This window comes from Melanostigma gelatinosum (assembly GCF_949748355.1).
Source record: "Melanostigma gelatinosum genome assembly, chromosome: 11".
NCBI classification, from domain to species: domain Eukaryota; kingdom Metazoa; phylum Chordata; class Actinopteri; order Perciformes; family Zoarcidae; genus Melanostigma; species Melanostigma gelatinosum.
In genome coordinates, this window is record NC_136644.1 from 22,141,641 (window position 1) to 22,163,158 (window position 21,518).

General features: G+C 43.9%; 1 protein-coding gene across 1 annotated transcript in view; it reads left to right on the forward strand.

The window, feature by feature from the left end:
- The window catches only part of LOC306784047 (protein sidekick-1-like), a gene marked incomplete at its 5' end in the record, with an annotated part of 201,815 nt that overhangs the window by 69,120 nt on the left and 111,177 nt on the right, over positions 1–21,518 (forward strand). Inside the window, 2 exons of the mRNA XM_079277863.1 lie at positions 1,628–1,734; positions 2,658–2,805. Of these exons, the coding sequence (XP_079133989.1) occupies positions 1,628–1,734; positions 2,658–2,805 (255 nt within the window). The remainder of the gene's footprint in view (positions 1–1,627; positions 1,735–2,657; positions 2,806–21,518) is intronic.

The window sequence follows — 21,518 nt, forward strand, 5'->3', positions numbered from 1 at the left end:
TATTAGATAAATTACAACGAAATCTGTATAAAAGTGCTGTATAAATGCATTCCTTTCCATTTGTACATACTCAAAAGAAGTCGGGCCTTTACAGAATCACACACTTTGTCCCTTTCCAACACCTTCTCTATTCGTCTGATTTATTTTATTTTCAATTACCTCTTATGCTTATGTTTAATGTACTGGACAGTGAATATTTCAGGTGAGCAGCGCTGTAAGTGAAAATGATTTACATTAATGGAAACTCCAGTTGTGTTTCCTTCTCCAGCGTCAGTTGGGCTACAGTTGCCTGGCACTTTTTTTTTACACATGGTGAGTTGCAGTAAAACAATTTGTAGGCAAGTTAGACTTCACTCTTGACAAGGCTACTGTATCGTCTTCAAACAGTTTTACTGAGAAATAAAGATATTTTTCACAGTCTTCTTTTTCCAGCCACGCCTAAAATAGACAATGATATCCACATTTGTTTTTAACATGAAGCCATAATAGGTTTGATGTAAATGATGTGGTCCTCTGCATCCACAGTCTTATTCAATGAATGCACACGTCACATGGTGGGGAAATACATGCAGTCATTGAAGCTACAGGGAGGGTTTGGTCTGAAGCCGTCTTATTGAAAAGCCTGATTCTAACTGTTCTCATCTTGACTCACACCGGGGACTTTGACTTCACACGCAGGGCTGAGAAATGTACTGAGAAATTACGTTATTGATTGGGACCCGTCGAATACACGTCGAAAATAAAGGAAAACTATAGTTGGAGTTTCAGAAAATACAGCGACAGCCCCTCCGCACACGCCTGTTAAAGAACGTAATGGAACACGGACAGAAAGATTAGACGCGGTGTCCAATATCAAAATCTGTTTCAGGGTGAGAGCTGCTGTGTAATGTGCCATTCCTGATTCAGATGGACTTGCCTGTGTGAGTCTTTGAAGCACACATGTGTGTGTGTGTGTGTGTGTGTGTGTTGGCACTAAGCACACACTAACAGCCTGGGAGTTAAATACTTGGCTGTCCTGGTATTCATAATGAGCCCCAAAGCGATGTCCAGTTTTACTGTGTCTACCCGGTTTTCATGTAATATATGTGTGTGTGTGTGCATGTGTGTGTGTGTGTGTTTGGGCATTTGTGTGTTTGTCCAACATGGCACCAACCTAGATCTTTTGCCAAGCTTCCCATTAGTGAAGCACAGTCCATTACAATCCCATTAACTACCCCTCTCAGTCAAAACACAAAAACAATATGCGCACAGTCACAAATATTCTCATACACAACTCACACACACATGTACACACATCTACTGTACGTATGCAGCACTTTGCCTTCCCCTCTGTTGTCGGGGAACGTTGACAACATTCGGCCCGATCCATTATCCGAACAAGGTCATGAAAGGGAATTGCACAAGAGTGCATATGGACGAACAGACCTCCACCCTCTTTCCCTTCTGTCTTGTTGGTCTCCAAACTGGCCAAAATGTATTTAACTTCTTCTGTCTTCTGCAATTAAAATAAAGTAAATTAAATAAAGCACAAGAAATAACAATAAAATGAACAAAGTTCATAACTGACTTTAAAAAAAAGTAGTTTGAGTCAAGTCTTTTTTATGAATGACCTGTTTGTGATCCTTAGGTTGTTTGTCCGGTCTCTGAAGAGGACTGATGCTGGCCTGTATCAGTGCATGGTGAGGAACCGGATGGGAGCGGTCATACACAGGAGAACAGAGGTGCAGGTGGCCTGTGAGTACACACGTGTTTCTTGTTTTTTCTATTCTAGTAACACCAATACAGGAGGTTTTCTTTTTCAATGACTAAGGATGCTGGTTTTGAAGGAAACGGATCCGGCAACAAGCAGCCTCTCTCTTAAAGTCCAGCTGAAATCCCAATTAGTCATCCCCTCTTTGCAGTCGGAAATAGTGTCAAAGTAAATTAACTTTTTTATGTTGCAATAACTGGAAGAAAGGGGAAAACAGTATTTTCCTTTTCTCTCTAAACACCCAATTGAATTTCAGTTGGACTTCAACTATTTAATGTAATATGTGGAAAGTATTTAAGCATTAATATACCGAGCATACGCTAACTCGAAAAAATACATCCACGTTGCATTTTTTTAAGACAAATGGCCCAGTCACTGCAGCCTTTAAAACAGTGAAATCAGTTAATTTAATTGAATCGGTGCAATCAGTGGAATTGTTTCGGGGGCAATGTGTGTGAACTTCCACACAGAGTTAGCGAGCCTTCTTGACAGTGGGGATCGAAGAGTCAACAATGGCGGAAACTACAGTATCAAAGACACCTCTTGAATGAACAGTTTGAACTTATTGTCACGCTAACGACCACGCTATCTAGCTTGCTAACTGACGCTGAGAGCTTCAATACATCGCTGTATTGAATAAAATAATGTGGGACTATTAGGGGCCTAGAACAGAGGAAATAGGAAGAAATTCTGAGAGCTTTTGTAACTGACTGCGCCGCCAGCTAGCGTGTTAGAGGTTAGCTCGCCAGCTACACCTGCGCGTAAAGTCACTACGTCACCAAGCTACGGATTTTTGATGGGCCGCTTTCTGCTGTGACCATGCTGCTTCTTCAGTGATTTGCATTGCTTTGTATTCATATAATTGTAATTTGATACGTTGATATTGATACCCTCTTTCCTCCTCCAGTTACGGGGAAGTTCGCCCCTGAGGAGCAGAGAAAGACAGTGACCCAGGGCCGAGCAGCCGTCATCAGCCAGCCTCCCCTCGCCTCCTTCCCCCGACCCCTGGTCACATGGTACAAAGACGGACACAAGATAATCCCCAACAACCAAATGTAGGTGTCTCTTCATTCCCTGTCTCACCATCTCTTTCTTTCTTTCTTTCTTTCTCTCTCTGTCTGACGTATGCAGACGCACTGACAAAATAACTACCGCTTGAGATACAATTTCAATTTTACACTTCTTATCCCTCCGTGGTATATCAATTAGCATGCCGCAGAAGCACAAAAGCAATTTTTAATCCTTGCACACCAATTGTTATGAATAATGCCCCATTTAGATAACTGACCCTATTCATTAGACATCTCTACAAAAGACCCAGGGCATTATCAAAAGAGGATAAAATGGATTTTTCAATGAATCAAATGGTTTTCTCTTGTCTAATCTGCAAGGTCATTAAGTAATTTTGGGTGCACCGGAGCTGTTCTTCTGTATTAATTGTACAGCAGACCCTGGATGTGTGGTGTGAGCTGTATTTCACGCTCTTTTGTTTAATGCTGTTGTCGGGCTGTTTTTGAAATGCCGGTCATTTGCATATTATTCCGTAGCTCCGATACCGCTATCCTGTCAGTGTCGTTATATTTTGAAAAATGTTCAGTGTATTAACGATGTAATTATTCAGATAACGCCGGGACGTGTGTTTTTGTTGTGAAAGGTTCCTCAGAGTAATGTGCTGTAGATTGAGGGAGTATCTGAAGCTATTTTGGAATATCCGTTTGAATCTACTCGCCGCTGAAAGTAGTCTGAGATACAGACCTTCGGGGGTTTCATTAGGCGGCTCCCAAAGCCCGAGATAACTAACTCCCCATTAAGAATACCAACTGCTCCCCTGTGTGTTATTGAAGGAAATTGTCAGTGGCCTTGCTGTACACTTAAATGGCCAGATAGCAACTTTTTCATTCCTTTTATGACAGTCACCGCCGCAAAAGTGCTTGTGGCAAAGCCTTGTGGAGTCGGGGTACATTAGCAGTTATTTCTTTATTTATTTACTTCATCATTTTTTTGTTGTTGGTTCACTCCAAGATTAACTCGGCTTTTTAATTTGAATGGACCTGCAAAATGGCTCTCCTGTTAACTTAATGGGGCTCCATTGAGTGTGGTAATGAGGATGAATTCAAGACACTGCCGGTATATAAAGTGTTTACTGTCAACATCACCACTACAGTGCCCGCACCCTTTACAAATAAGAGCGCCACTGCCACTACCACTGGCGGGTAACAATAAAAAATGAATAAATGAATAAATATTTGTCTGAAGTGTGAAAAAATTGGCTCCTAGTGCTCCAAATGTTCACCTGCCCATCAATTAATATAATGGCCACTTCAACTCATCAGAGTGGTATTGACAGCCGGGTACAAAGAGCTGCCCAGACTCTCTACCAATCTCATCCAGATCCTTTTGTAGCAGAAGAAGTCCAAGTTGGAGTCCAGCCTCACACAGCCGCTAGAGAGGCTGCTGACTCGGATGCTCTGAAAGAACTATTTCGTAAGACGTGTTGTTCGGCCACGTTGGACGGCAAAAGTGTAAAAGCGACACGTAAAGAGAAGCGAGACACTATAATCATTTAAATATGGGGGAAATGTAGTAAATCAATACATGTATACTGTTAATATTCATATATATTATTAACCTACTCTTTATACATTATTAATCATACATTATATATGATTCATCTTCTACTAGTTACTTAATTAAAAGCTTACCAGAGCCTGTAGATCTGTGTTCATATGAGCACAAAGAACAAACTATCTGTTTGCCATTTCCTTCAAGATTGTGTCACATAAGTAGCTAAAACAGCGTAGCTCTGTTAGAGATAGAGATAATGAACGTTGAGTTGAAGTCTGGGTTGGCGGCAGAGATTGCAGAGTCGGCGCTGATGCAACGGTTGCAGCAGTAGGTTCAGCGGAGCGGCTACAACGCGGCATGATTTGACAGCGAGCGATGTGCCGTCACGCAGGAGCAGCAGTCAGCCGACGGCTCGACGGCCGCGACGCGGATGACGCTGCGGCCTGTGTCGGAGCCCGTATGTGCTGTTAATGTGGCTACATCGGCTCCATTTCTCTTTGGCCTTTATCTTAATTGAGTTTCGGGGGGGGAACTGTTTAACACACTGCCCAAAATTGCACAGTCTCTGCATTTTATTATCAAGATAACCCATTAAATTCATGGTTTTCCTCGGCTATTTACTGCAGACAGAGTTAGTTCCCACTGAATACCTGAATGCCTCCACTGAAGACATTTCTATGAAATACAATGTTAGGGGCATTCTGGGGATACAAAAAGGGAGGTGCTGTTTCACACAACAGCGGCCTTACACTGAATGTAGGAGAAGTTTTATTTGGACCATATACCGGTTTTATGCAGAGAGACGGAGACACGTCACTTCCATTCATTTGATATAAATCACGTTGCTCCATCTCAATGAACTCTCTCGAGTGTCCAGGAAGGACTCTCCCGTCCTGATCAGAGAGACAAACAGAGAGAGATTCAAAGGTCAGTATTTAGACTCACACCTCTGATAAATCTGTCACGGCCGTACTTCAGCCCACTGAAGAGTTCCACGCTGACGGTCAGTGTTTTTGCTTGAACCTGGAACCATGTTGCAGTATGTTGGTTACTGCATTACAGGTTCAGTGAGAGTCACCAAACAATAGCTGGTCTTTCATGACAGTAGGTCATTCTTTAGAGTTATTCATGTAGCGGCTCGGATATCTGCAGGTTCTGAAGGTTTGAAATCTTTTAATTCAAATATACAAGTATATAAACCTTAAGTTTAATAAGCAAGCTTACTATGAAAGTCCTCCTTCGAGAATTCAAGGTCAGTGATTCATTGATGAGTGAAGTATTCTTTTAAATTGGAATTTATTTATTTTCAACATCAGCATTTCATCCGATTCATACTTAAAAAGGAAAGCAGAGCGTGAACTTCTCTGAGTAGGTGCACCACTTAAACCTGTCATCCTTAAGGATGTTCTAGTAGTTTTGAGTATATTTTTTGAAGTGTTTAATGTTTTTAGTTATACTAGACTCTTTGGAACGAATAAACCCACATGTCAATGAGACGTTAATTAATAATTGCTTCATTCATCTTCAGCGAAAACAACTGTCCAAAAAGTGCTAATTGCAAGCTGCTGTTTACAGCACTTCCACTCCATGTTGTTTAAGTCTGAAATAATGGATCGTGTAAAAAGTCATGTTGAAGCAGTGGATTTGATTCAATGTCAAATTATTCTTCGTAAAGTCGATATACCGGACTCCCAAGTACACGGTAGAGAGAGACGAGAAGAGTCCGTCGCCCAGATAGGATTTCTTCATTGCTGTCATGGGGCTCCCGGCGGTCCTGTGTGAGCTGGGCACTGCGTTTGGGCACAAGAGGACCTGACTGGTGTGCAACTTTGAAGCAGTTTAGGATTCAAGGCTTTTCACACCAGTACCTGTATCCATGGCAACAAGATAAAAAACGGGTTCTGCCACTTGCGGAGTCTGGTTATTATGGTAATATATTTTGTGATATAGAAATCATTTGAATGATATTGTTAGACAGTTAAAAAAAAACATATCCAGAAATTTCATCCCTTTGATTCTATACATTTTTTAAATTTTGTTCCTGCCCATCAAAGAACCCACACACGCCTGTAATATGACTCGGAAAAAGGTCATCTTCAAGTATTCATGTAATCTGGATAAGAACTTTTTATTTTTGCATTGTGAGAGGAAACATTCTGATTTGCTTGCGCCCCACATACACACCGTGATTCATGCATACCACTTCCTTTGAACCCTCATAGAAAAGACTAATTTGCACCTTTCTTCACAGCTTCCCTCTTGTCTCTACAAGACGTGTCTCCCTCTCCCTCTTCTCCTCTCACCTCGCCGCTCCATCTCTCTCTCACTCCGGCTTTTCAGCCTCTAAATTATTCTTTATATGGCTTTGTTCCCATGCGTTGGCTCTCCCTCGCTCCCTCTCTGTCTCTTTTACGGTCATTATCATGCTACAGGATATACTGTTACAGAAGCCATAAACTTCTGTTCCTGAATAAACTGCTTAACTGCTGTGCTGCACCCCCCCCCCCCCCCCCTCCACACACACACACACACCAACACGCACACACAATCTGTCTCTCCAGACCAATCTCAGTTGCATCTACCTGGCTCTAACGTCTGTGTGTGCGGCCATGCGTGTCAGCTGAATATTTGCACGGCTCTGCCTGTGTAACGGTGTGTGTAAAGCTGTGTGTGGAGCCGTTGGCGTTGGTGTTTGTGAGCGACGTTGCGCTGGCTGATCCTGCGGTCCGGTGAGACAGGGCCAGATGGTGCCTGGCGGTTGGCTGTCTTCGTGGTGACCGAGCTGATGATGTTGTTTATGAACTTTATTGATCCGATATGCATCGCTCCCAGAGTCCCAAGCCCCATTTCGCTGTCTGCCTCTCTGCCTCTCCCACCGCTCTCAATTTACATCTGTGTGTCTGCCCCTAACCCATTTCTGCATATCCAACACACACACAACCCCGCTCCCTCTGTGTGTCTACGCTTCCCCTTACCCATCACGTCCCCACACACACACACACACACGCGCACACACACATCCTGTTTGTGTATTACATTACCCAAACTCCCCAGCCCTCAAAGTACTGGCCAGCAAAGAGCGTACAAGCTGTCACTTCCCACACACTCTGCTCCAATCTAATAGAGCTCACACTCCCTGCCCCCTTCTATCTCCTTGCTGCACTGCCATCACTCCATCACTCTAATCCCCCCCCATCCTCCCTTGCCATCCTTCCTCCAATTTTCACATGCGCTCTAGACTTCACACATAATTGAGTGTGTTTTCTTCTTTCATGTTGCTGTCCAGCAGCAGTCAAAACAACTTGGGGACAGCGGCGCCGCTGATATATATTGTATCTGTGACCTGCAGCCCAGGTCGAGAAGAGCGCGCCGCTGTGTTTTGAATGAGCTCTGAGGCCTGTGGCAGACGGACGTGAAACGATACTCGTAGCCAGCAGCTTCTAAGTGGACAGCACGCAGGAGGAGAATTAGAACTCTTCTTTCTTCTTCTGTCAGTGCGCCCTGATTGATCGAATACAGGCAGTGATCTACGCAGAACCATGGCAGGGCAGACGGCAAATATTTCAGCTTCTCGTTGCTGGGGAGTCGAGCGGTGCGGAGAGCGCTGATGTCACAGGTGGTCAATGTCAGGACTGAGCCTTCTGGGAAATATTTCTCCTCACAGACCTGGCCTAAGCAGCCATATGCTGTGGAGGTGTGTGTGTGTGTGTCTTCACATTTATTCATTTTAATTTGTCAAACACCACTTACACAGAGGGAGCAATTCATTATTTTGCTGCCTTCCATCTCTCACACTCACACACACACACACACACACACACACACACACACACAGCAGAGGTCTGAACAGAAGGAACTTTCTCGCTGTCTGAACTTTGCGAGCAGATGTTCTGTGTGTTTGTGTCTGCGAGCGTGTGCACACATGCGTGTGTGTGTGTGTGTGTGTGCGTGTTTTCGACAGACAGCAAGCTCAAGAGTGAAAGAGCATCATTTGGAGGCAGACTCAAAGGATGTGTTGGCTTAAATCCCACCACATGTTGAAAATACAAGCGGCCATTTGAAAGATCTTCCATCCACAACGGCACCGCTGTGGTTCATAATGACTCAGTTTCTCACGGCAGCCAAAGGGGAGGATCAAAGTGACTGAGACTGGGGTAGTAGAAGAAATATGGGGGGGGGAAGTAACAGGAAATGAATACGGAGTAAAGAGTTTAATCCATTGTGTCTGTGACTTAATCTCCGGAGTCACCGGCAGCTTAGATACTGTATGTGACTTTCTTCTCAATGATATGTTTTCGTTACTTTTGGGATCACAAAAGCATCCCAGACTAGTCGGAGTTTAAGACATATGGCTGCACTAAGAAGAGCCATGTGCCAAAGTTTCCTCTACTTAATCATGTATTGTGTTAGGGATTTCACTTAAGTTGCATCAACAAGCTCACATACCGATTCCTTCTTTGACGTTGTGGAACTTTTAGAAACTTGGCTATTCATAGCCCTGTTTACACGACATTAACAGAGTCACAAGTTACAAAGTTGAATTCAAATCCAACTTTCTCCAAACATTTGCAGCACATTTAGAGAACTCACTTCACATCAATGCACTGAAGAACTGCTGCCACAGCACGCAGTATGTTGTCAGTTGTGGTCTTGCTGTCATTAAATATTGTAATATTTCCTGCATTAGCGAGCCAATCAGCCTCACTCTTGCAAGGCAATCCACTTGATAAATAGACCCGACTTATTAGTCTGACTCGCTTGCCAAAGAAATGCCCATATATGTCTTCATTAGCTGTGTCTGCCCGCATTTGAAGCCTGTGCATTAATGCAATGCATTAGCTACACAACTCTCTAGAAAGTATTGGATTCATAGAAAGGTCTGGCTGTTGTTTTGTGTCCTTCTGAGACCCATGCTGCTGTCTTCATAATAGCCCAGGTCTGCTAAAAAAATAAACTACCTGACCAAGGAGTTGTTAAAGTGAATTGCCTCTTTGTCACTGATGGCAGTGAATGGCGTTGGCTGAAAGATGTACCACTATGATCAGCATTTAGCATTTCACAGTAGATTAGAAGAAAATAAAAGATGGGACACAAAGCAACAGGAATTCATTTTTTGAATCCCATCCGAACTGATATTTTCCTTCCCTTTCGCCTTTTGCGCCCCCCTCTTTCCCCCCCCTCCCTTTCCATAATTGAATTGCTTCTTTGGTCGCCTAATGTGGCGGCAAATAACAGAATGAAAATTCTCTACAGTAAACTCTTCCATTTCCACTTCAATAACTTACCTCTCTCCATTTGAACAGTTCAGTTGAACACTCCTCTTTCCTTCTTGTTCTCACTCCGTCTCTCGCTCACTTCGTCCTTCCTTCTTGTTCTCACCCCGTCTCTCACTCACTTTGTCTTTCCTCCTTGTTCTCACCCCGTCTCTCACTCACTTTGTCTTTCCTCCTTGTTCTCACCCCGTCTCTCACTCACTTTGTCCTTCCTTCTTGTTCTCACCCCGTCTCTCACTCACTTTGTCCTTCCTTGTTCTCACCCCGTCTCTCGCTCCTCTTTCCTTCTTGTTCTCACCCCGTCTCTCGCTCACTTTGTCCTTCCTTCTTGTTCTCACCCCGTCTCTCGCTCACTTCGTCCTTCCTTCTTGTTCTCACCCCGTCTCTCGCTCACTTCGTCCTTCCTTCTTGTTCTCACCCCGTCTCTCGCTCACTTCGTCCTTCCTTCTTGTTCTCACCCCGTCTCTCGCTCACTTTGTCCTTCCTTCTTGTTCTCACTCCGTCTCTCGCTCACTTCGTCCTTCCTTCTTGTTCTCACCCCGTATCTCGCTCACTTCGTCAAAGGAATTGACCATTTCAAGCAAAATGGTTATAGATTTGGCAGACACATCAATCTCCGTTCAAATAGTCTAAGCAGCAGTGCTTTTTAATTCGGGTACAACTAATCCCCTCTTGATAAATACACAGAAACATTCATTATATTATAGAATACCTTAAAAAGGAGGAGGAGTTTGGGTTGCATTGGCATCAAGGTATCGGCTGACTAACAGTGAGGCGTGTGAGGTCATACCGGCTGCGCTGTACACTTGTATGATCAGCATTCAACGTTACCAGTCAAGCCAAACAGCTGATGAATGAGCCAGTGATTGTTAAGCATGAATGAAGCAGCTGATGACAATCAGCTAATGCAAGCGGTGCTCTGCCTGAACTACTGCTGCAGCGCGTCCCTTTAGCTTTAAGTGAGGTCATGTTCAGCACTGAAAGAACTCCGTCTTTCATCGACTTCAATGGAGCCACTTTGATGCGGAGGGCTCAATACCAAAAATGTGTCTCATTCACTACTCCCTACTCACTATGCAGGGAGTTCTAAATAGAGGACTATGTAGAGAGGTGCGCCTGTAACCATATTGATTTTGGTCCGATACTGACTCGAATAGCTCGATCAGGTCTCATTGACAATGGGCTGAACTGCTATCAGATACCATTGTTTTAACAAATAACAATTCAGTCAATTCAAATCTATCTTTCGTCACATTTTCTTTTGCAAAGTTAGGAAAACAATGTAGAAGTCGAGCCTGATCATATAAGAACGATCCCAGTGTCGTTCCCACGGTGAGGCCTACAGCGTATTGATAAAACACTGTATCCGATCGCTACCCAAAGCCCAGGTATCAGTATTGGGACTAAAAAACTTTGATCGATGCGTCCCTACTATATAGTGAACTCATCAGCAAAACTTAGGGTTGGCTGGAGAACCATCCATGATAAATCGCGTCTCCTCTTAACAAAATACTCAAACGAGTGAGTTGAAGTGCCCCTGGTAACCAGTGATGCATCCCTTATGTCCAGGGCTTTTATTCTGAAAGGTATAAACCGAAGGACTAACACTGTATGCGCTGCCGTTGTGAATGTGGCGACGTATTTTCACAAACGAATAAATACAAAGTGCTTGTGTTGTGATGCTCTTCTCACATTAAATATGATATTTTCCCGCTCATGGGTTTGTCTCGATGGCGCTGTTCTCTCTCCTCTCGTCTGTCTGCTGTTCTTCTGTCAGCATGATGGTATACAGTGCTTGGTTAAGTGACCGTCATCGTCCGCTGTTATTCACAATGCATCGTGCGATACTTTGAACCCACTATATTGGGTATAATCCCACTATACAGTACATACTACAAAATGGAGAACTCTGGGTCATCCGAACATTCCTGGTACAAGACTTTGTTTTTAATTTCTTCTTTTGTGGTGTATCATAACCTCAATCAAGGATGGACATCCTGCATCGTATCTGTCTCACTGGTACATGAAGCAACCATGAACCAACCACTTGGATTATTTTAATGGAGGCCTGTTTTCAATTCAAAAGCTCATTTGCTCTATTTCTTATTTGATCGTTTTGCATTTCTGTCCAGATGTCTTGTTAGTTGCTCATTCCCTTTTTGCCGAGCGAGCTGTTTGTGAGGGAAGTGGAGAGCATGATGTGTGTGGAGGTTAAATTGTTAAAACCCTGACTTGTGTGTGTTGTTGTTGTGTTTACACATAGAGTATCTCTAAATACATGCATAATGTATTCAGTTGAGATTACTAATCATCTCTACATTTTTAATCAACCATTTAAATAGTTGCAGAAACGATTTTCTCACCTTTGATTTTGAAACTACTTCGCTGCCTCTTGACAGTCGACGTCTCCTCCTCTCCATGTGTGATCAGTTCAACATCTCCGTGCGTACGTTCTGTCTGCTTGAAAACGACTGGGTTTTTTTTCGCTTAAAAAAAATTGGCCAGAGGCGACTTATTCTACCGCCACGATTATTCATGAAATCTGCAGTAAAAAAAGAAAGAAAAAGAAAATCAGATGACTTGTTTAATTTTTAATGTTATCACTGTACTGCATTGGGAGTGAGGGAGCGACACATGTTGCAAAGGGAGACCGCGAACAAGGGGTTGCTTTAATTGCATTGCATTTTCTGGTAATATTATTCATTGTCAAGGTGGAGTGGGATGGAATTGCATTATGAAGACAGCACTTTAGGGCCTGCTGTCGGACTATGAATATTCATCGCTTGTTCTGCCAAAAGCAATTTGTTATCGCTTTGTTTAAAACTCTTGATGTGGTTTCCAAGCCTGTAGGCTGTGAGTAGAACCACACGTATGCCACGAGGTAAAAACCCTGTGCTTTTACTAGATTACGCTTTATTTCCTATCGCGGTGCAGAACTGGCTATTTAAGAGTTGATAGCCTTATTATTTCTCAGAGCCCAGCTCGCAGTGAGATATTCTGTTGTTTGCTGAGATAACAGCCTCGATGTCTGGCGGATATATCAGGTGAAGTCGAGACTCCCCCTCATCTGTCCTTAACTCGTGTGTGTCCCTTCTTTGTAACCGCCTTCCAAAATTTGCCCGTCTTCTCCCAGTCGCATTTCTTTTTTGAAAAGACATTAACTCTGAGGCTGCACTTAATGACTCTCCCAAATGACAGAGGCTTACTCTGCCTCACTCACTCAAGGGAGGGAGACGAGCAGCGGGAGAGGGAGGAGGAGGAGGAGGAGGAGGAACAAAAAGCTCCCTAAACTGCAGGACTGCGACACAGATGATTGCATCACAGTTGCAAAATATGTTACTATTAACTACCGTGATTATTCCTTTAACATATTTGAATTACCCTCGAATAACCACCACAATTGTTTGTGTTCCTGTAGCAGCAAATAAATACTTTATACACTGTAACAAAGTCCTATTAGGCCATTGTTAACAAGGCCCCCGGCTCTGATATTAAAGCCATCTGCCGTCTGTATCTGGAGAAGCCATATGCCAATGGAAGGTAAACACGCGTGGCACACATTATCACAGCAGCGTGACTGAATTCACAAAAACTCCTCATTTTGATCTCAGGCAGAGTCATCTACAGTAGATCTATGCAGCGCGTACAGTGTGTTCAGATTTGTGAAGAAGTAGCTCTCAGGGTGTAGAGCCGCCATGACTCACTCTGAGGTTTGCTGTGCACTCAGCTTCACAGAGGCACTCTGGCATCATCAGTGGGGGGGGGGGGATGTACCTGTCATTTTCTTTTTCCTCCCGTAAGGGACAACCTGTTCTGCCTCAAATGAAAAGTAAACGCAGGCTGTCCCACTTCCTGTCAAAATGTCCCCGTATCCATCACGTTTGCTTTTACCCATTCTGGTCCGGACGGTTGAATGGATCACGATGCAATTTTCAAAAGAGTGACTATTACTGCATGCCGAGGTGTCCTTGAGCCAAGCACTGAGCCCCCGAGTTGCTCTCCGGGCGCTTTACAGCAGCTCACTGCTCCTAGAATGCTGAGGATGGATTAAATGCAGGGGTCGGATTTATCTTATGCTGTACGTGATTGTATGACAAAAAAAAAGTGGACCACCAAAATAGATGTTTTATAAAATATTAGTTGAATTCGTGAGATTTAAATATTGCCAGACTACGCTGCTCATGCGTTTATTCATCTGCTCATATCTTTTTTCCGGAGACAATAGCAAAATTATGTTGTTTGACTGAGGGGCGAAGAGTTCGACAACAACACAAACAAATGCAAATTGATTCAAATGACAAAGAACCAGACAAACCTCAACAGAATCTCAAAAAGGACATTTGTGAAGTCTCCTGTATCCTGGCGTTAAGTGGGGAAACATTCTGCAAAGCATGCACACCGTCTCATTAAGTGACATGTTACATTGACTGTTTAATGGCAGCGCATCCTACAGAACTACGGGGCTGGAGGAGCGCCGAGGCACCGAGCAACACGAGCTGGCAGCTCAGAGACATAATGAGGTGGATGCTGCAAGAGCTGGCACACCCATTGACGGGCAAATGAAGTATTCCGCTACTTCGCAGCCATATGCACGATTCTCATTCTCGAGTGCTGCAGGGGTGACTCCTCAAACCTGGAAATGAGTTAGCATTTTTGCACTTATGGTTCCCTGGTCTTGAAGTCAATGGGTATAATGAATGGGTTTTCAGTTAGATGCCTGCAATAAGCTTTAACGTGGCTTAAAAAAGGTGTTTGCTAACAAGTGGCGAAATAAGACCAGTAAACATCATCAAGCCGACAAGTCCGCCTTCAGCGCCCTTCCTGCCTCGTTGTTAATATACTTGCATTCATGCGCCCATCGCTAGCTTTTTACTTACGGCAGATGCCATCGCACTTCAACAGTCATAAGCGTAGTGTTCATCTGAGTTCATCTTGCTGAACAAAAGGTGTCATAAACTTGTGTTTGCCACAGGAGCTTATTTTCTGTAATGATTCAAAATCCAATGGGGAACCAGTGCGATGCTTACTTCCAAGGTTGGCCGACAAAAACACGTCATCCTTGCAGCATTCTATAGACTTATAACTGTGGAGTGTCTTAATTACTGAAAATATAAGGTGAGTCAAAATGAGTTTTGAGCCCTGGTATGTGACGATAAAAAAAAGTGCTATTTCTAACTATACCTTATTTTTACCTACTCAAGTGATTTAGGAAGTCTACAACGATGACATCCAGTCACAGTGCAGACATGAACACGTACAAATAGCTGTTAATAAGCAACGGCTGTGATTTCATTTTAAGACCAGGCGTGAACTGAGCTCTGACTCCTTTACACGTACAACTCATTTATTCCTTCATTCTTATGTTTGTGCTTCCCTCAGTGTGTGTGAGCCTGCAGGATCTGTGTTTAGTGATTCTCTGTTCATCTATTTCCGTCTGCCAGAGAGCAGCTGCTTCTGTCTGAACTGATCACTCAAAGACGGACAGGAAACTGAGAGTGAGAGAAGTGTGTGTGTAAGTGTGATTGTGTGTCTCTGTGCGTGTGTGTGTGTGTGTGATCGTGCTGATGATGATTAATTCTCTGGATGTATATCTTTGAAAGGTGCGGTGTCTTTTCTCTGATCCACTACTCCCCCTCGTTGTCCACCTCTCTTCACTTCTTCTTCTCTCTGCTCGTGACTCCCTGCCTATATCCTATATCATCTCAGGGATCATTATACCCCCATTAAAGTCTGAACCAACACACTCCCACCTGCCAGTGTGTGTGCGTGTGCATGCGGGTGTGCGTGAGCGTGTCCTCTGTCTGAAGTCGTTAAATATTCTAAAGACAGAGACCTCTTTTAATTGTCCACCAATCACACTTTGAATTACCTGCCACACACACATCCATCACGGAGCAGACTGTACACACATGCACACACTCGTACCACTTGCACACATCTCTCATTGGGAAGAGTTCTGAACCTATCGACCAAAAGCAGAGCGGGAAAGCATCGGGGAGAATGCGTAAGAGAGAGAGAGGGGGGGAGACTACACAGTGCAGTGAGGAAGGGCTGCTTGAAAGGAGGGGATAGAAGACACCATGAAACAACAGACTGTATACAGGAAGTGGACGTAGTCGTGGTGACGTCGCCCATTGGTTTGTGGAGCGCGGTTTGGAAGCCACGAGTTCGGCATTTTGGCCATCGCCATCCTGGACTGTGGCCGTCGTCCTCTTGGCTTTTTGCAACCAGAAAACAAAAGAGATGTTTGTGACGCCGTGGTAGAGACACATTATACTGCTTTGGTGGCGACCTGTCAATCACAAGATAGCCACGCCCTAAAAGCATACCCGGCTTTATGGTCTATTTTACTCCACATGGGACCATGATTTACCAAATGTTTCCAATGTTCACTGAGGTGATGATGAATCAAGTGAGAAGTAGTTTCATCCAGAGGAGTCGCCCTCCTGCTGGCCATTTGAAAGAATGCACGTTCAAGGCGCTTCCTCGTTAGCTTCACTACTCAGAACTGGAGGTTGCCGCCTGGTTGCATCACACGGGAGGGTTGCGGGGGATTTTATTGGGGTCGCCAGATCAGTTTGTTGAATTGCTTCCACTGAATTTCTTCCGTTCTATATCTGCAGTAAACCCTCGAGCCGCCTTTGGGTCGTGCTGGTTTGTCATCTTTAAAAGAGTAGGCCCCCAGAAAAAAGGTTTGGGAAACGCTGATCTAAGTCCATGTTAGTTCGCCATCCTCCACACTACAGACATATCTCTGAGTCTCCTAAGCCAAACATCCCCAGGATATCCAGACAGAAGCAACAGAATGCTGATCGACTGGTTAATATCAGAGCCACAAGATGACACCCTGAAGATCAGAGAGCTGGATCAATAAGCAGAAGGTCACGGGTTTCTTTTCTCTCACAGACAAATAAAGGGCGGAATTCTAGCGCTTCCTGCTCTCGGGAAATTACACTCTCGCTTTTTGTGCTCTAACCTCTCCGCTCATGTATTCACGTGGGAGTTTTGTGTTTATGAGTCGGGGCCTTGTGTCAAGAAGCAAATGTGTTCACAGTGTTTAAGGGGGTGACCCAATGTCCTCGGCTTTTAGCTCAAACGCCATCCATCCTTATCGACGAAAACTCTCAGTATTTAGTGCGAGGTCACGCTACAGGTGTCCTATCTATCATTTTCACCTCAGCTCACCAGATAATTACATTGTACCACAACCAACACACAAGCACCAATACACAAGCACTCACACATGTCACAGACACGTTCCTCTATCTGTAACCAAGCAGTACGTAGCTGCTCCTGAACCAGCAGCCACACAATGACGTCAGCTGTCCGTCTTGCTCGGCTCCAAACAAACCTGCTTTCACCCAAGTGGGCGGCGTTGCAGCTGAGGTTGTGTTTATGCAGAGCAGTTGGCACACTGTAATTGTGGTACCTTTTTAGCATAAAATTGAGCAAGAGCAAAGGGGAATTGCAGTGTCGGTTGATGGGGGGCATACACGGACCTCTCGAGAATCACAACAACAACAAAAAGACTAGTATGATTCAATGCATCAAAAGAAGAGTCGATACTGGGCGGTTCTCACCAAATTGCATGCCATACATACACACACACACACACACACACACATGCTGGCTTATATTTGCCAAAGTGCACTCGTCCTTTTGTGTTTGCCCAGTTTCAAGTGAACAGACACAGCCGTCTCTGTCAAACTGTGCGGCTGTGTGGAAACGAACAGGTCGGTGTGTGCGTGTGATGCATTCACTGACAACGTAGCTGCGGGCTTTGTGCACGTTGGAAAATCTATGAGAGCAAGTGTGTGTGTGTGTGTGGTTAGGTTTGTTACAAAATAATGTAGATTAAAATGTTTTCACCTGTAGGCGGAATCATTTTTATTTTGGCATTGTATTGATTTCCTATCACCGCGGTGACAAGTGTATCAGTTAAAAGCCCTTGTTGTACAGGAGATGCTGCCAGTGTGTGGCTGTGTGGGTGCTGATAATAAAGCAGGGACATTGTGCTTGTTTACTCCACACTGTTAGCACCGACCTTTAAACCTACAGGAAGCAATTTGTCTACATTTGAATAGCAATATGTTTTTATAGGTTAACAGTGTGACCCTGTGTACACACATTTGGATCTACATTTATTCCGTTCTTTTGCAGCAATTACTACGTTTACATGCACACTAGTACTCCACTGTTGTTCAAGATGTTGCATCATTCTGAGTTTAATACAGGTAGTGTCAACAACATCGCTTTTGTTCCCAATGTTGCATTTCCCAATCAAGTTTTGCCGAATGTGCCGATATTTTTCGGGTTATAGGAGCATTCTTTGGACACAGCGCGTTCGGAAGAAGCCTCTTCTTTTCAAGAAATCAGTTGAGGGAGTGAAAGAGGGAGGCTGTGCTCGCACTGTCCAACAATCCGCCACAAAAGATCCTGTTTTGACGCAAAGAAGCACGTTAATGAAAGTAAACAAACGGGAATATTCGCGGAATCATCATTTTCATTGGCCTCGGAAACAGCTGAGAAGGAATATTGTTCTTTTGAGAATGAGGGCAATAAAACAGTATCTGCATGTAAACATCGTCAAGTACCTTGGTTTGTCAGGAATTAAATGAACCAAATTAGCACTCCCAGCTGATCTATCTTTATATTTAAATTAACTTCTTAATTGAATTACCAGAAAATGTACCATTATATGAAACCGCTAAACTCACATGGCTCACTTTTCCCCCCTGCAGCATACATCCAACCATGTTACTCTGAATCAAAAACATTTAAGACCAACTGTGCATCAGCACTGACGAACCACGAAAGGAAAGAAAAACACTGCTTCACGCCGGCTGCAGACACCTCCACAGAGCGAATCTCGGAGGTTCGGATCTGTGAAAGCAGAACACCAGATCACCGTCTGGAGCCGCCCGCTTTTTATTTCAGGTTCAAACAGTCGCAAGAACCAGAATTAGAAAATGACGGCTTATTTTCAAGTGTGAAGATTACCGTCTCTCTGTTCAGCTGGTCTTCTTCAGCTGAGCAGCTGGCAGAGACGGTGTTTGAGCACGAGGTGTGTTTCTCCAGCTGAGCGAGAGCGAACGGGAGCGTGTGAGACGGGAAGACAGCGAAGGAAGTCAACGCTAGTTGTGTGGTTAATTGGAGGCAGACATAATTACTGCTAATTAGGATAATAGCCATTCGTCTAGAGATCCATCCACCTAATGGGACTACAGCAGTCACTCAGCTGCACAGACACACACACAGGCACACTGTTACCATTCATCCAGCTGCCTTGTTAAAAGAAGGTGGTCTAATTTAATGCACGACCTGTTGCGACTGATATTTGCACCATGAAAAGCAAATGTTCTCTCGTGTGCATTGACGTGAATGAGCGCCTGTTTGACACAGACGGACGTGAAGCAGAGGTAGACAGGAGGTGAGTCACGGAGCTCCTGTAGCTGAACAAACAGCGAGTGGAGAAAAAAAGAAAAGTCTCCCTTCTGTGTTTACACTGCATCTTGCCTCATCCCTCTCTCCCCCCTTCTCCCTTCCTGTCTCCCCTTCACCCTCACCCTGCTTTGCTTTCCTTTCCTGTACCGTTGCCTCCCCTCTTCTCTCTGCCCGTCCCCCGGGACACAGCCAGGGGACATTAAACAAACGTGGGCCTGTCCAGCAGTCCTCTTTAACTCTGTTGCTCTCTCTCTCTCACACACACATACACACACACACACACATACACACCAATTACTTCTGGACTGCAGGCCGAGTATGCACAAGCATACTGGACTATGTGTGTGCAGGCATGCACTTCCTCTTCCTATATGTGTGTGTGTGCGTGTTTTATGGAGGACATATTGGCAGTGGCAACTGGCCAAGCCGCTGAGCGAGCACTGGAAAGTCTCCCTTCCTGTGTCCGTTTGACCGTTTGAAGGAACTGTAAAGGTGATTGAGGAAGCAAGACTGTGATTTAGGCAGTGCGTTAATTACAAGTCACAGAGCTGCAGAGTGTGTAGGGCAGAAGGTAGGGAAATGTTTTCTGACTCAGTGAAAGGGCAGTTAAAATCTCTCTCAAACACATTACTGTTCATTACTGTTGTAACCTCCACCATCTTTCTTTCTCCCTCTTTTTTCTCCCTCTTTCACCCTCTCTTTATTGGTCTCATGTGCAGTCACATATGCAGGCTGTATTTCTCTGAGTGGGGGAAATCATTAAGAGTCACCATGCAGGACTACGACATTAACAGAGAATAACTTGAGGTTTGGTTTAATACGGTGAGGACAATTAATAAAGCGTGGACAGAAACGGAAATACAGTTTTGACGCGAGAGTGATGCCAAAAGTACGAAGCCCTCCTGTTTTCACTTAATTAAAGTGAACTTTTGAAATGTGAATTATGCAAGTTTACGTCGTTTTCGACGTATGCAAAAAAAAAACTTTTATCAAATTTAAAGGCCGACAAAGCGGTTTGCCTTCAATTTTCCCGCTTGTCAAAACAGAAAGGCCTCTATTATGTGCAAATTTGCAAGAGCAGGTTGACTCCTTTAAAAGTCTTGTTTTGTTTGACCAATAGTCCAAAAAAAACACAAAAAGCGGGATCCAGAGTGTCTGTACTTGAAAAAACTGAAGCGAAATGATGAGATAATCAAAATAGTCGCCCTTAAATCTTTTATCCATTTGTTTCAGAGATTGGGTGACGTGTCCACATCACGGAGGCCATGCAGTGTGTGTGTGTGTGTGTGTGTGTGTGTGGCCTCCAGGACGTTGCGTGTGGTTCTGATTGTGCCGCCCGACGGTTGCCTTTAATGAACATGAATGTTTCCCTGTTATCATTTTAATGTAGTCCGTTTTGGCTTGATGTTTTGGCTTGATTTAAATTGAGATCGACACAATCCAGGCCTTCTAAATAGTTGATGCACATTTTTTTATGCATCAGCAGTCTGCGTCCATTATTTCCTCTCATTTGGTTCGGCTCCAACGAGCTTATTATCGCGGCGTTGAGCCTTTTTGTTAAGTGCCAGATGAAAGGGTTCACACACTTTTTTTTTTTTGCTGCTGTTTTAAGTGACACTTTTTTAGTTTTTGTTTTAAGTGATTCTTTTAGAACAAGTTTGGAACAAGAAGCACACTTAAAGGATCTTGCAGCAGGAATGCCAATGACATTGAGTGGAGGCACGCTGCTGAGCAGCAGCAACAGTACCAGAAGCTGTACGAGGCGCATTACACCGCACAAGGGCTCAAACTATAAATGAAGTCAGACTTCCTACCTTCTGCAACACATACATTTTAGGTATGTCCACATACTATTGTTAAACTGATGAGGAGTGATCGTTTTTATAGTGTTTAGCAGCTGATCATCAGGACAGGTTTCAATAATCGGTCTTGGGGGAGGGGCTACCCTTTAGTTTGGACTAGAATCAGGCTCTGGTGACATTACTGCCTTCTTCAGTGCTGCTGTGGAGGAAGAGAGAAACATACTTAGTAGAATACGACTGATTAAGAACAACCATCACTGTTGAAGCTGCAACAATGACGTCATAGTTTGGCCCAACTTGAAATCTTAATTCAGCTTTTAGGCCCTTCGCTCACATTTGTAGCAATCAGAATCTTAAAGAAATGGGGTTTTGGTTTTTTTGGAAGATCATTTTTATGAGGCGTTGCATTTTGACGGAGCGAGAGGATTAAAAAAAGTTCAGCAAATGTACTGTAAAACAAATCTTCAACCCCAGGCTGTGTTAACAATAGCTTCATTTAAACTATGCATGGGAAATCAGTCACTGTCAAGCTGCTGGCAGCAGAATGTCAAGAGCGGCATTGGTCCAGTTCTCAGTCTTAACTCAGTCAGACTGTTTAATCCCGTTACAAAAACACATCTGTCATATTTTCCATAACTGCATGAAACTGTTGTAGGAAACTGTCAAAGTTATGTTCTCTTTATT